A 13,070-nucleotide genomic window follows, 5' to 3' on the forward strand; every position below is an offset into this window, starting at 1 on the left:
CATGGGGTGTCTGCTGTGGGGAGAGGAAAGGGAAGGCAAATGTAAGATGCATTGAGGCTCCTTTGGGTAGAGAAAAGCGGAATATAAGAACCAACTCTTCTTCTTCAGTGATATTAAGGCTCTCTCAGCCTCACCTCCCTCACAGGGTGTCTGTTGTGGGGAGAGGAAGGGTAAGCCCCACTGAGACCCCTTCTGGTAGAGAAAAGTGGCATATTAGAATCAACTCTTCTTCCGTTCTGACCAAGCAGTGATATCAGGGCTCTCTCAGCCTCACCCACCTCACAGGGTGTCTGTTGTGGGGAGAGGAAAGGGAAGGTGACTGTAAGCCGCTATGAGACTCCTTCGAGTAGAGAAAAGCGGCATATAAGAACCAAATCTCCTTTTGGGGGGGGGCGGTAACTGAACTTATTTGTTATGTATGATGTCAATAATTGCTAGAAGAAGAAGTTATGTTATGCGTTCCTTTGTGTGTGCTTGAATTAATGCATTCTATGTGGGAAAGATGAGCGCTCATGCTTTTCTAGGTCGCATGTTCTAAACTTTACTTCCATACAGCCTTTTAAGAAGGTTTTTCCAGTATGTTGGACTGTTCGTGTTTTCTTGGGGTTCAGTAATAAATGTTCTGTCTCTGTTCATGTTGTATTCATTTCTTTATTTGCTCTGTTATTAGCCGACCCCTCTCGAAAACACCCTCATGTTGGCTCACAACATTTCTTGGCTTACAGCGCATGTTAATGGTACATATTTTCCATGTGTTCCTCCGGCCGTGCATCTAGGAGACCACTCTTGTCCATCTGGCTACCAAGAGCCTGTGAATGAATGAGCCCCAGAGCCCCCTTTTTCCCTCAAAGTATTGATGTACGAGCAAGCAGACGATTGTCATAAAGAAATATTTATTAAGGGGGATTGTTTAAAAGGATGCAACAATAAATTGAGCCAGCACAATACGGACAGCAAGGCAACAAACACCAACTCTCTCCTTGGAAAAATCCCAAGGGGTCTAGTCATACATTGCCCAAAATGGGCTGGTTCTCCTTCCAGCATCCTGATGCTACCTCGTTCTCCAGCAGTCCCCTCACACCAAGTTCCAAAACAGGCCTTTCCCTCCTTCCAACTCAACCTGCTTTTCAGCTCTAATGGTTCACATGATCAGATGTTCCTGCTAGCTTGATTCCCAAGCTTAAACCAGGCTTTCTCAACTAGGGTATTTTGGCAGCTCTTGAAGGGTTTCTCGAACCAGTGGGAGTTAATTATTCTTTATGCAGATATTTTTAAAATTTTGTTAAACATGTATTGGGTGATATGACTGTGTACGATCATGTTGACCCACCCACCCCCTCCCCAAATGGCCAATGATAGGCCTGGAGTGGTGGGAAGGGGAGGGGCCCCAGGTGGTTGTGAACACAGATATGCTTCCCAGCTATATTCTGCATAGTTACGCCACTGCTGGGGTTTCTCAAAGCCTGGAGAGTGTTTCAGGGGTTTCTCAAGGGTAAAATAATTGAGAAAGGCTGGCTTAAACAATTAACCTGACAGAGAACGGCCTTCAGGAGACACCAGGTGTGGTTGCAGCTGACTGCAGTTCGCATTTCATGTGCCTCAAGATATATGGGCAGAGATCAAACAACACCTAGAGACATCAAAGATGCTATTCCTTCACAGAGCATTAGGTTCGTTTTTGCGCTGTCTCAACCTGTAGTTCTCCACCTGCCTCTCTGCACCCCATGTGAAGATTTCTCCCCCATCACATCTTCCTCTATCCCCCAAAATGGTCCCTTGGTTTCTGAGCATGCATCCCGGGTCAGCAAGCCCCCTTGGAGCTTTCTCAGAACCATGAGGCCCACCTGGATCAAATTACAGTATAGATGCCAGACCCCCACTGGGACCCAGGGACCTCCACTTTGGCACCACTCTCCCACCCCACCTTGAGCCTTCTGGAGCTCAAGACAGCAGGGGAAATCCCAATCCCCCACGGGGAACTTGTGGAGTTTCTGCTTATGGCTCCACCACAGCCACTACATGCCGACAAGCTGACATTATTTCCATGTGTTGTGAATGTGGACATTCTGCTCAGAATAGCAACATGCAGGTGAAGGATCCAAATCCAGCCAATCAGAGAGTTGTCCCAGGAGTTGTTTATGGACCATTTTGTGGCAGCCATTTTGTAGCTGGGCTCACCACCCGTTGTCAGAACTCCTGCAGGCTCCAAAAGGTCGGGGGATTCCTGTTGTGTGTTAGTGGGCCAACCAACCTCTGCCATTTTGTTCCTGCGATCCCACGCCAGGGCATGTCTAGCATTCTGGGGCTTTCTCATTGACGTCCTATGGAATTTAATGGCCATCTTTTCTTACACACTTCTTTGTGTGTTTCTTCAGAGCGGGTGGTTTGCTTTTCAAAAGTTCACCCTTCCTCAGTTCCCAGTCTTCATCAGTCTCATCTAATGGTGTTCCCTTGAATTTTGCTTCCCGGCGATACTCCCTGCACTCTGCTTCAGCCCTAGGAGAAAGAAATGAAAAAGGAGGACCAGGGCAGAAAAGGACAGTGTGAGAGTCTTCAAATTCTAAATAAATAAACTTTTTGAAGAAAGTTTCTTTATTGGAGAATTGCAAGTACTAATACATCAAAGACATAGTTAGAACTGATTCACAAAACAAAGGATAAGCAAGATGCCTCCTTTGGGAACTCAAACCAGGCACAGTTCAAAGGAGTCGAAACAAAGAGATAAGCACTTGGGCTTCAAGGAATGGGAAAGTGTGGGAAACTACAGGACACTAAGGAGGGCGAGGAGAGGAATGTCCGGGGAGGATGGTAAGCATAAAAATATAATGGCAGGAAATCAACCTTGTCGTGTCAAACTAAGGCATCTGGATTACAACATGGCACAGAGGCCAGGTTAGCTAAACATTCTAATGCAGGGGTAGTCAACCTGTGATCCTCCAGATGTCCATGGACTACAATTCCCATGAGCCCCTGCCAGCATTCGCTATTCTAATCTAAATAGCTGGATGATGAGAGATGCTGGAATCATGTTGGAGGATGGAGTAGAAGAAAAAGAAGATTCAGGAAATAACCCTCTAGGGCAGGGGTAGTCAAACTACGGCATTCGCTGGCAGAGGGCTCCTGGGAATTGTAGTGCGTGGACATATGGAGGGCCGCAGTTTGACTACCCCTGCTCTAGGGGCAGTGGTTCTCAACCTTGGGGTCCCGACCCCAAGTGGGATCGACTAGCCCCATCCGCGGAGTTGCCAGGTTGGTGGCTATAGCCAGCAGTAGCAGTAGCAGGAGGCAGGTGACAGGCAGCGGCGGGTGGCAGGTGGCGGGTGGCAGCAGGTAGTGGTGGGTGGTAGCAGCAGCTAGTAGCAGCCAGCAGCAGCAGAGCGATGGCACTGGCCACCTCCACACCACCTCCAGATTGTTCTGCACCTGAGTGCCTGTGCGCACCACCCCTGCCACTGCAGTTGGGGTCGCGGTGTTACGGCGTTTGAGAACCGCTGCTGTAGGGACAGGTCAGTGAGATCAGAAGGTGAGTGGTCAGTGTTCCTCTCTATCCCACTTACGCTATGATGAAGAGAGTTCCTGTTGGAGTCTCAAGTCAGGAGACAACCCACAGAGAGTTATTCCCAACATATTGGGGATGCCTAGTCTAATAACCGCTGAGCAAAAGCAGGGGAGGGGAAGTGAGGATTCAAGGCCACATCCTTTACCTTGGTTTCAATTCCCCCCCCCCCTGTGATACTGAACCAAGAGGCCAAGCAGAATAACCTTCAAGTCCCCCAGTTTTGGTTTCCAGCCCCCAATCAACGACCAGTCTTAGCCTCAGAAAGGAAGGCTGCTTTCCCGAAATTACTTGCCTTCAACCCAGTGGCCAGCACTCACATTTCTAAGAACTTGACGCAATCTTTGTGGCCATAGATCTCCGCCATCCGCTTTGGTGTGTCCCCATACAGATCGGTGGCGTCCATGGGAGCGTGCAAAGAGTGGAGCGTCCTCAGCACCCCCAGCCTCCCTAGCTCAGCCGCAAAATGGGTGGGGGTCCATCCTGCATCGGTCCTCAAGCAGGGACGAGCCCCATGTTCCACGAGTCGTTTCACAATCCTTGATGCCCCTGGGAGAAACGCAAGGAAGAGGCGGTGGAGGAGATGCTATGAAAGTACCGTCAAAAGCAGGGGTAGTCAAACTGTGGCCCTCCAGATGTCCATGGACTACAATTCCCAGGAGCCCCCTGCCAGCATTCGCTGGCAGGGGGCTCCTGGGAATTGTAGTACATGGACATCTGGAGGGCCGTAGTTTGACTACCCCTGGTCAAAAGGAAGGAAGGAAGGAATGAAGGTAGGAAGGAAGGAAGGAAGGAAGGAAGGAAGGAAGGAAGGAAGGAAGGAAGGAAGGAAGGAAGGAAGGAAGGAAGGAAGGAAAGTTCTATTAGTGTTTATTGCTCTCAGGGAAACAGGGTCCTGTAGTCCAAGGGCTGCCATTTGGGAAATTCGTAGAAATTTGGGATGGAATCCCTGGGGAGGGTGACATTTGGAAAGGGAAGAGGGCTCAGCGGGAATATGATGCTCCAATGCTCACCCTCGGTAGCCATCCCCTCCCGGAGAACTGATCTCTGTCATCTGGACATCAGTTGTTTCCAGGAGGAGAGCACCAACCCCTGCCTAGATGTTGGCAACCCTACGATGTCCACACTTTTCAAGGAGAAGAGCTGGGTTTTTTGTACCCCGCTTTCTACTACCGAAGGAGTCACAAAGCAGTTTACAAACACCTTTCCCTCCCTCTCCCCACAACAGACACCCTGCGAATGCTTGCAGGGGCTTTTGGGAATTGTAGTCCATGGACATCTGGAAGGCCGCAGTTTGACTACCCCTGGCCTAGGGAGTTTACAATTGCTTACAATTGCCTACAATTGCCTCCCTTCCCCAAACCCCGTCCTCCACTAAGGATGCCAACCTCCTGGTGGCACGCGGTGATCTTCTAGAATCTAGTTTAATGGATATGGTGGGTGGACCCTGCTGAGATCCCTCCCCTTGCAAAATCCTGCCTTCCACAGGCTCCACCCCCAAAACCTCCAGGTGTTTCCCAACCCAGAGTTGGCAGCGCTAAGCTCTGTATGTTTGCCACCCACCTTTGATAGCTGCCCAATGCAGCGGCGTCCTGTCGTTCCAGTCGGCATCTTTGGCATTCAGGTCACACTGCCCTTGCCGGAGGATCTCGTCCACAGATTCAGCATTGCCTGCTGCAACAGCCTGGTGCAGCTCAGTCATGCCGCCTTTGCCTGGCAGAGGGAGACCAAAGAAGGCTGCGGGGCTCCTGCAAAGCCCTGTGGAGAGAGAACGGGAGGGAGGAAGGGAGGATGGGAGGATGGGAGGGAGGAAGGAAGGAAGGAAGGAAGGAAGGAAGGAAGGAAGGAAGGAAGGAAGGAAGGAAGGAAGGAAGGAAGGAAGGAAGGAAGGAAGGAAGGAAGGAAAGTTCTATTAGTGTTGGTCTATAAATGATTTTTTACCTAATATTGGCAATCATCATTGGGAGGCAGCTCTACTAACTCTTGCTTAGACAAGTCCGACTGAAATCAGTTTCCCCAGGGATTTTGCAGCTCCGGATGCTGGAGTCTCAAACCCTGGGCCAGGCAGGCAGTCTGTTGTTTGAGACTTGCTATGGAAACGGACTCCTCCCTTCTTAAAGCTACAGGTTTTAAGAAAAGAGCCAGTGTGTTGTAGTGCTTAAGACTGGCAGCCTCTAATCTCGAATGCCGGGTTTGATTCCCGTTCGTCCTCCACAGGAAGCCAGCTGGGTGACCTTGGACCTTGGAGAGCTCTCTCAGAGCTCTCTGGACCCCACCTTTTATTCAAAGGTATGGTGGACTTGTGAAATATATGGTAACAGCTGCCAGGATTCTACATGCATCATGAATCATACTCCAGTATTTCCTTGCTCTCTGATGTCCACGATTAAATCATGGGTTCAGTAAGACACCATAAAGGTAAAGGTATCCCCTGTGCAAGCACCGGGTCATGTCTGACCCTTGGGGTGACATCCTCTAGCGTTTTCATGGCAGACTCAATATGGGGTGGTTTGCCAGTGCCTTCCCCAATCATTACCGTTTACCCCCCAGCAAGCTGCGTACTCATTTTACCGACCTCGGAAGGAGTCAACCTTGAGCCGCCTGCTGGGATTGAACTCCCAGCCTCATGGGCAGACAGCTTCAGACAGCATTTCTGCTGCCTTACCACCCTGCACCACAAGAGGCTCTTAAGCAAACCTCCAACAACCAGCTCTGTTTAGCAAACACTGAACTCCCAAGGAAAGCAACAGAGAACTTATATACACTTTGAGGCACCCCGCCCAGCCCACTGATTGGACCTTAACAGCAGCCTCTTATTGGTCCATGATCAGTCCAATGATTATAAGGCTCTAAACCAGGGGTAGTCAAACTGCGGCCCTCCAGTTGTCCATGGACTACAATTCCCAGAAGCGAATGCTGGCAGGGGCTTCTGGGAAATGTAGTCCATGGACATCTGGAGGGCCGCAGTTTGACTACCCCTGCTCTAAACCGTCAGCAATCAAAAGACACAGTCAGTGCTACCAGCCTGTGGCTCCAAGCCTCTGATAAGCCCCATCCACAACAGTCACACCAACTATGATAAAAAGGTGCATTTATTTTCATGAGATTTGCAAGTTAGGTCACCCTTGCCAGTGATCAGGATGCCTGAATTCTTCTGACATACATCTGTCCAGCACTTTTGCTTCCTCTGCATCATAAGGGAGACTAAAACACACTCCGGCACAAGCCCACGGAAAGGGAGAACCCAGACCACAGACCACAGAACGGCTGTGACATCCCTGCGACATCACAATGCTCCCGGCTGGGCTTGCAACGATGCCTTTTCCTGTGGAACTCAGCCTCAATAGGGAATCGGTAAGAATGGCGCACACATAGGATTAGCAGGCGACTGTATTAGCATAATTCTAGCTGAAGGCCACCGCCCGCCGCAGGGATGCTTAACAGACACAGAGGGCTGCCAATATGAGCCAAGGTAAAAAAGAAGGGCATGGCGTCAGAAAAAACTCGAGCACAGCAAAATCCAAAGCCATGAACCAAAAAAACAAAAAGAAGCTTTCTACCACAATACAGTAAGTACTTGAGCGGGAGGGGCAGGGCAGGGCCGTGAGTCCTTAGTGGAGCAGTTGCCCCTGGGGCCATTTCTGCATTAGGAGACAGACCTTCTTTTAGTCTTGCTTTGGATGTCCTTGAGTCGATTCTAGCATTTCCACATTTGGGCTTTCCTCCCCTTATTTCCCAGGCTGAAATTCGCACCATGTTTTCTGCACTGAGTCTGACCGAGGCAGCCTCCCATCATGCTTTGCTCCCTCCCCCTTTTCCAGAAATGTACTTTTTGCAAAACGGCGTCTGCTTGCACCTTTCTTTTCATCGTGCCCCTTAATCTCATCATTCTGTGTCCTTCATCGCCAACTCCTCCTTCCCCCCCCCAAAGTGCCCTGAATAGCTTTTTTTAAGAAACCCCAATAACATTATAACCCTGGCAAGACTGCTCTTTTAAAAACCTATGAAGCAACATTGTAATGCAAGCACCCCTCCCTTTAAAAAACTAAAAGGCTATTTTTTCAGAATGGCGGGAGGGGAAGGAAGAGAGGAGGGAGGGAGGATGGTGGTGAGGAAAGGGGCATTCCCAAATGTCTCCCAATTAATGCGTGCTGGGAACACCTGATTGCATGCATTTCCACAATGGGCAGCCCTGAATTCGACCCCCATTAGACCCCTCTTGAAAAGATTAGATCTGGTTTCTCCAGGCCTCGGACAGGAATAGGGTGTTTTCAGCCTGGCCTCCTGCCTGGTGGAACAAGCTCTCCAGAGAGCTCAGAGCCCTATCGGAGCTCTCTGAGTTCTGCAGGACGGAGCTCTCGTGCCGGGCCTACAGTTGAGGCCATCCAATTAAAGACAAGTCCAAAGAGATCTCATGCCTCCCTCCCATCCGTCCACAGCCCTCCGCCCCCCTCCTCATTCCTCCTCAGTTCAACATCTGGTGGGCCACTGTGGTGGTGTATCACTATCCGTAAGGCTGGTGAGAGAGCGAACAATTGCAATTGTAAATTTTATAATTGTAGCTTGTTCGTGATTAATTTATTGGAATTAATTGTGTAAACCACCCCAAGATGGGTTTCTGAGAGGGGCAATATACATACATACAATATACATACATACATACATACATACATACATACATACAGCGTTCAAACAAATCCATTCTCCTGTCCGAGTTTTTCATTGCCCAACTTTCATATCCACAAGTGGCTATTGGAAATAGGCTATATCTCACAGATTATATGATTATATTGTATGTTAACTTTAGAGCCTCTTGTGGCGCAGAGTGGTAAGGCAGCAGACATGCAGTCTGAAGCTCTGCCCATGAGGCTGGGAGTTCAGTCCCAGCAGCCGGCTCAAGGTTGACTCAGCCTTCCATCCTTCCGAGGTTGGTAAAATGAGTACCCAGCTTGCTGGGGGGTAAGCGGTAATGACTGGGGAAGGCACTGGCAAGGCCACCCTGTACTGAGTCTGCCATGAAAACGCTGGAGGGCGTCACCCCAAGGGTCAGACATGACTCGGTGCTTGCACAGGGGATACCTTTACCTTTATGTTAACTTGTGTGTGCTGCCCTGAGCCTTTGGGAAGAGTGGCATATAAATACAAAGACAAACAAATACACCATGGTCCTCCTCCCAGGGGGCAGATGCTCTTGGCTCCCTGTTTCCAGATGGCCGTTCAGGGTTTTGCAGTCCTTCACCTCTGCCTCTATGGCTTGCAGATGCCTTCTGGACTCTGGGGATGATTTCTGTGGATGCCAGTTGGATTCGCTGTCGGTGCCTGTCCGGGGCTGGTTGGCCGAGACCTTCACGACTAAAACAGAAGAAAGGGAAACAAAACCTCAGGAAAAAGTGCCGCCCCGGGTGATCACGCAAGCTGTTACACAAAGCCCTTCTTCGATAAGGTCAGTGTGGCTTTCCTTAACCAAGCGTGTGGCTTCTCAAGCTTGTCCCCAAGGCTTCTCTCAGGTCGTGACTGGCATAATTCAAAGCGATCCCCATCGATTGTCTTCCTCCCTTTGCCATCTCCAGCTGCGTCAGTTGGGGTTGCCAACTCTGGCCTTGGGAATTCCTGCAGATTTTGGAGGTAGAGTATGGTGAGGGGAAGGACCTCAGAAGAATATTATGCCATTGACCCTATTTATTGATTTATATCTGTACTAGCAAGAAAGCCCATTGCAACCAGGAATGCAATGCGTGCTAGGACTCAGGGGACACTGGCAGGCGTAGATCTCTCTCTCTCTCTCTCTCTCCCCATCGCAGCAGGAGCCATAGGAGGTAATCAGGGCTGATTGTAGCAGGAAATGAGCACGCGTTTGGGCCTCTCTCTCTCTCTCTCTCTCTTGCAGCAGGAGCCACAGCAGGCAATCAGTGCTGGTTTGCGATCTGGCAGGGTTCTCTATGTCTTTGTGTCTCTCTCTCACATGCTGGCTCCTGCAGCGTCTGAGAGCAAAGTGGCAAGCGTCCAGGGAGGGAGGGCAGGAGCTGTAGGTGCAGGGCCCATCAGCTCTTCTGGCCGCACCCTGATTGGCCCTATTCCAACTCAGACAGCCAGGACACTCTCCACCCCCAGGGCTGTTTCACAAATATTAAGAGGAACAATGGATAAGGATGTATAGGTTTCCCCCTATTGTGACAGCCATCTTGGGGCGGCTTATAACAATACGACCAATATCAATGCAACCCATTCCAATAAATATATTAACATACATTTTAAAATGATAGAAGTATTACACTGCAGCATTACTTAATAGACAGTAAGAGTGCCCAGTCCCAGTAGGGGATGCCCATATGATATTTTGGTTCTTCTGGGCATGCTGGTCTCAACCATATGCCTGGCAGATGAGCTCTGTTTTGCAGGTTCTGCAGAACTGTGTCTGGCCAATCAGGACCCTGATGTTCTCCGGGAGCTCATTCCACCAGTCAGGGCCAGGCCCAAAAAGGCCCTAGCTCTGATCAGGGCTGGTCACACTTCATTAGGGCTGGATGATACACCCGTGCCAGGGAGTTCAGGTTCGTTTTTACCCATTGTGGGGAGAGATTCAAATTATACAAATTATCCACAATGCCAGAGAATTCTTTCAAAATACCATTTCAATCGCTGCAGGATTAAAAAGGGGCGGCACTGTGTCATATCTGAAATTCAGCATCCACCCAGAGCCACACTGGGTACAGATTTGTATACAGTCCGAATAACACACCCAATTAGGTTATTATCTAACTAGGGGCAAAGCCCGTTGTCTCCAAGAATACAACGGGTGCTAGAGCTTGGCAGTGGGAAGAGGAAGGGGAGGAGTTGTCCAGTCTATAAAGGCACGGGGTTGAATGTTGAGGCCTACTGCACAGGGTTGTTGTGCAGATGAAACAGGAGACAAAAGAGCCAGTTTCCTCTGCAGAATAACGCTGTGCAGTGGCCTCAAACCTGTAGAGAGTTGCAAAGAAGAAAGACACATGGCTTGGCTGTGTCTAACCCCTGGCCAGAGCAGTATTTTAAAGTGAGAAGGGGCTTTTCTGTGTCCTCCCTGTCAGGCAACTGTTTGGCAGAAGGGGAAAGTCCCCCCCCCCTCAAAAGGAAGGCCCTCAGTCTCCCCTGCGTTGCTCTTGGAAAGGCCTCCTTCCCTCAGTCAGGGCCTGTCAGAGGCTCCTTCGTAGCAAGCCTGAAGGGGGGAGGGGGAGCACTCTTCAGCCTCCTGCCAGCTCTGTCAGGGTTCTGAGGCAATTTGCAGTTGGACTTGACAGTTAGGACAGCCTTGGGGCGAAAAGGGCCGGCACAGCCTCTGTTCTCATCCCCCTTGGCAGCCCTACTGACCTCCTCTCCCTTTGGTGGTCAGGAGCAGACTGGCAGCCAGACTGGGCTGGGTGAATGGAATTTTGGTCTGTCCTGGTGAGGGGCCAATAGGAAGGCGCTTCGCGTGCCTCCCCATTGGCTGCTTGGCCCTGGATGGACACTTGGAGGGGCCAATCAGGAGCCGCAAAGCGGCTCCTGATTGGGCCCTCTGAGTTTTTATCCTGGACAGGGCCCGCCCTAACTCCTCCCCAGGTGGCCTTACCCTTTTATTTAACCGCAGGAGCGGTTAGAGATGAACCATTCTGTAAAAAGTTTGATAAACATAATTGAATTAGTTCAAGGCTTATCAAGATATTGATATCAAGGCTTGTCTATCTTGGGGCATGGGAGTGGGGGGTGTTCCCTATCTGGACAAGCTTCCAGGGAGATTCTTCCTGTGCCAGGTAAGCTGCCAGACTTCCTGTTGATATCTTGGGCACAACTTGTTTTGTGACTTGCATATGAAAGAGAAATCTGATTTTGGTTTTTTTAAAGAAGTACTCATCCATTTCCTTATAAGTGTGCATAATTTCCAGACCTCAACCAACACAGAGGGAGGGGCCCCAATCCAGTATTCGTTGGCAGGGGCTCATGGGAATTGTCATCCATTGACATCTGGAGGGCCGCAGTTTTACTATCCCTGCTTTATAGCATTCAGGATGTCATCAGAAGGAAGAATCGCTTTTTATGTATATCGATGAGGAGATCAGATACACATGTGGAGCAGAGGTCAATCAGTGGCTATTAGCCACAAGGTTACAGAGGGAACGCCATGTGTGGGGCAGTGAACGCTGGCAGGGACTCATGGGAATTGTAGTCCATGGACATATGGAGGGCCGCAGTTTGACTACCCCTGCTTTAAAGTGCACTCTCTTATCAAAATAATTTTTTTTATCATAGGTGTTGTCATGAACATATGCCTGAGGCTGGGGAGCACAGCGGTCTATAGGCCTCAGGCCAGCTTCCCCCTCATACACAGGCCTTAGGCTTTCTGGCCAACTTTCCCCATGCCAACCTCCAGGTGGCACCTGGGGATCTCCCGCTAATATAATTGATCTCCAGATGGCCCCGATCAGTTTCTCTGGAGCACATGGCTACTTTGGAGGGTGGACTCTGTTATCATGCCCAATGGACATCCCTCCCGAAACCTGCCCTCCCCAGGCTCCACCGCAAAAATCCGTTGGAAATCTTAATAAGGTTGTTCGTAGTCCTAAGTAAGCCCTTTTGAGGTCCTTCTTATGTTATTTTTTGTGTTAAAAAGTGACTAATGTGCACCATTTCATTTCGTTTCTACTATTAGGCAGTTCCGTGTGACTACCAGTTCCACTGGCATCGCGTATCCAGCAGAAGTGGTGGCAGCTTTTAAGGTGAAATCATTTCATTTGGAGAAAGCAGCAAGGTCTAGCCTAAATTGAAGGCTATCCCTTTATTAAGAGGGTTGTCACCCTATAACTAACTTACAGGCAAAAATAAATAAATACAAATCTCCTACATGAAACATTTAAAATATTCTTTGGGATCACCATATATGCTCACATATAAGCCGACCCACGTATAAGCCAAGGTGCCTAATTTTAGCACAAAATCTGGGCAAGTTTATTGACTCACATATAAGCCGAGGGTGGGAAATGCTCCATCATCACAGGCTCTTCCATCCAGCCTCACCCCCCACAAATACAGAAAAGTCAAGAGGATGAATAGCTGCTGGTTTTTGTACCCCGCTTTTCACCCACAGAAACCAAAAGAATAGTTTGGAAGAAGTGATTATGAAGAGGAAGAAGGCAAAAGGGAAAGAAAGATCAGAGTCCCTCAGTCAAACTGTTGATGTCCTACAAGCTGCCAGAGCAAGCTCAGCTTGCAGTACACATTTGCAAAAGGCAGTGCAATGATTGGCTAGAGAAGGCTTTTATTTCAATTACTGTATATAGCTGGCATAAGCTGAGGAGGGCTTTTTCAGTGTGAAAAAAGGTTCTGAAAAACTAGGCTTATACGCAAGTATATAGGGTACTCAATAAAATACAGGCAGGAAAGTATTGCCCCAATCATAAGATATAATGCAGATTCTCTGATTATCGACAGCAGTTGTTGCTTTATTGTGTGCGTCAGGGCCAATGGGCCCCTGCAGAGCTGGGGGCCAAGCTCACTGGTT

The 13,070-nt window shown here is 49.3% G+C and overlaps 2 protein-coding genes across 7 annotated transcripts in view; one reads left to right on the forward strand and one right to left on the reverse strand.

Moving 5' to 3' along the window:
• Window positions 1-883: 883 nt before the first annotated feature.
• ANKRD66 (ankyrin repeat domain 66) lies at window positions 884-6,757 on the reverse strand. 3 transcript variants are annotated; one of them, XM_077317151.1, is made up of 4 exons: window positions 6,720-6,757; window positions 5,120-5,314; window positions 3,877-4,105; window positions 884-2,496 (listed from the first exon to the last, which is right to left on the reverse strand). In XM_077317151.1, exons 2-4 carry the CDS (start codon window positions 5,256-5,258, stop codon window positions 2,331-2,333), a joined length of 534 nt encoding a protein of 177 aa, XP_077173266.1. In that variant the 5' UTR covers window positions 5,259-5,314; window positions 6,720-6,757; the 3' UTR covers window positions 884-2,330. The 3 variants fall into 3 exon arrangements, with proteins under 3 accessions (XP_077173266.1, XP_077173257.1, XP_077173274.1); XM_077317142.1 differs by lacking the exon at window positions 6,720-6,757 and adding an exon at window positions 5,538-5,647; XM_077317159.1 differs by lacking the exon at window positions 6,720-6,757 and adding an exon at window positions 5,498-5,586.
• Window positions 6,758-6,876: 119 nt separating this feature from the next.
• LOC143827544 (uncharacterized) overlaps window positions 6,877-13,070 on the forward strand; it is a 44,196-nt gene continuing 38,002 nt past the window's right edge. For all 4 annotated transcript variants that reach the window (XM_077317172.1, XM_077317182.1, XM_077317192.1 and 1 more), the window contains exons 1-3: window positions 6,877-7,125; window positions 8,817-8,999; window positions 12,222-12,288. In XM_077317172.1, coding sequence (XP_077173287.1) covers window positions 7,019-7,125; window positions 8,817-8,999; window positions 12,222-12,288 — 357 coding nt within the window. In that variant the 5' untranslated portion in view covers window positions 6,877-7,018. The remainder of the gene's footprint in view (window positions 7,126-8,816; window positions 9,000-12,221; window positions 12,289-13,070) is intronic.

The sequence above is a fragment of the Paroedura picta genome, chromosome 1 (genome assembly GCF_049243985.1).
Source record: "Paroedura picta isolate Pp20150507F chromosome 1, Ppicta_v3.0, whole genome shotgun sequence".
NCBI lineage: Eukaryota > Metazoa > Chordata > Lepidosauria > Squamata > Gekkonidae > Paroedura > Paroedura picta.

What these genes read in the sequence shown, in the direction of transcription:
- ANKRD66 (XM_077317151.1), bottom strand. Translation starts at nt 5,258, where the DNA reads ATGACTGAGCTGCACCAGGCTGTTGCAGCAGGCAATGCTGAATCTGTG. An exon ending in GCATTGGGCAGCTATCAAAG is followed by an intron (nt 4,106 to 5,119) that starts GTGGGTGGCAAA and finishes CGTTTCTCCCAG; the next exon opens with GGGCATCAAGGATTGTGAAA. An exon ending in TGCGTCAAGTTCTTAGAAAT is followed by an intron (nt 2,497 to 3,876) that starts GTGAGTGCTGGC and finishes TCTTTCTCCTAG; the next exon opens with GGCTGAAGCAGAGTGCAGGG.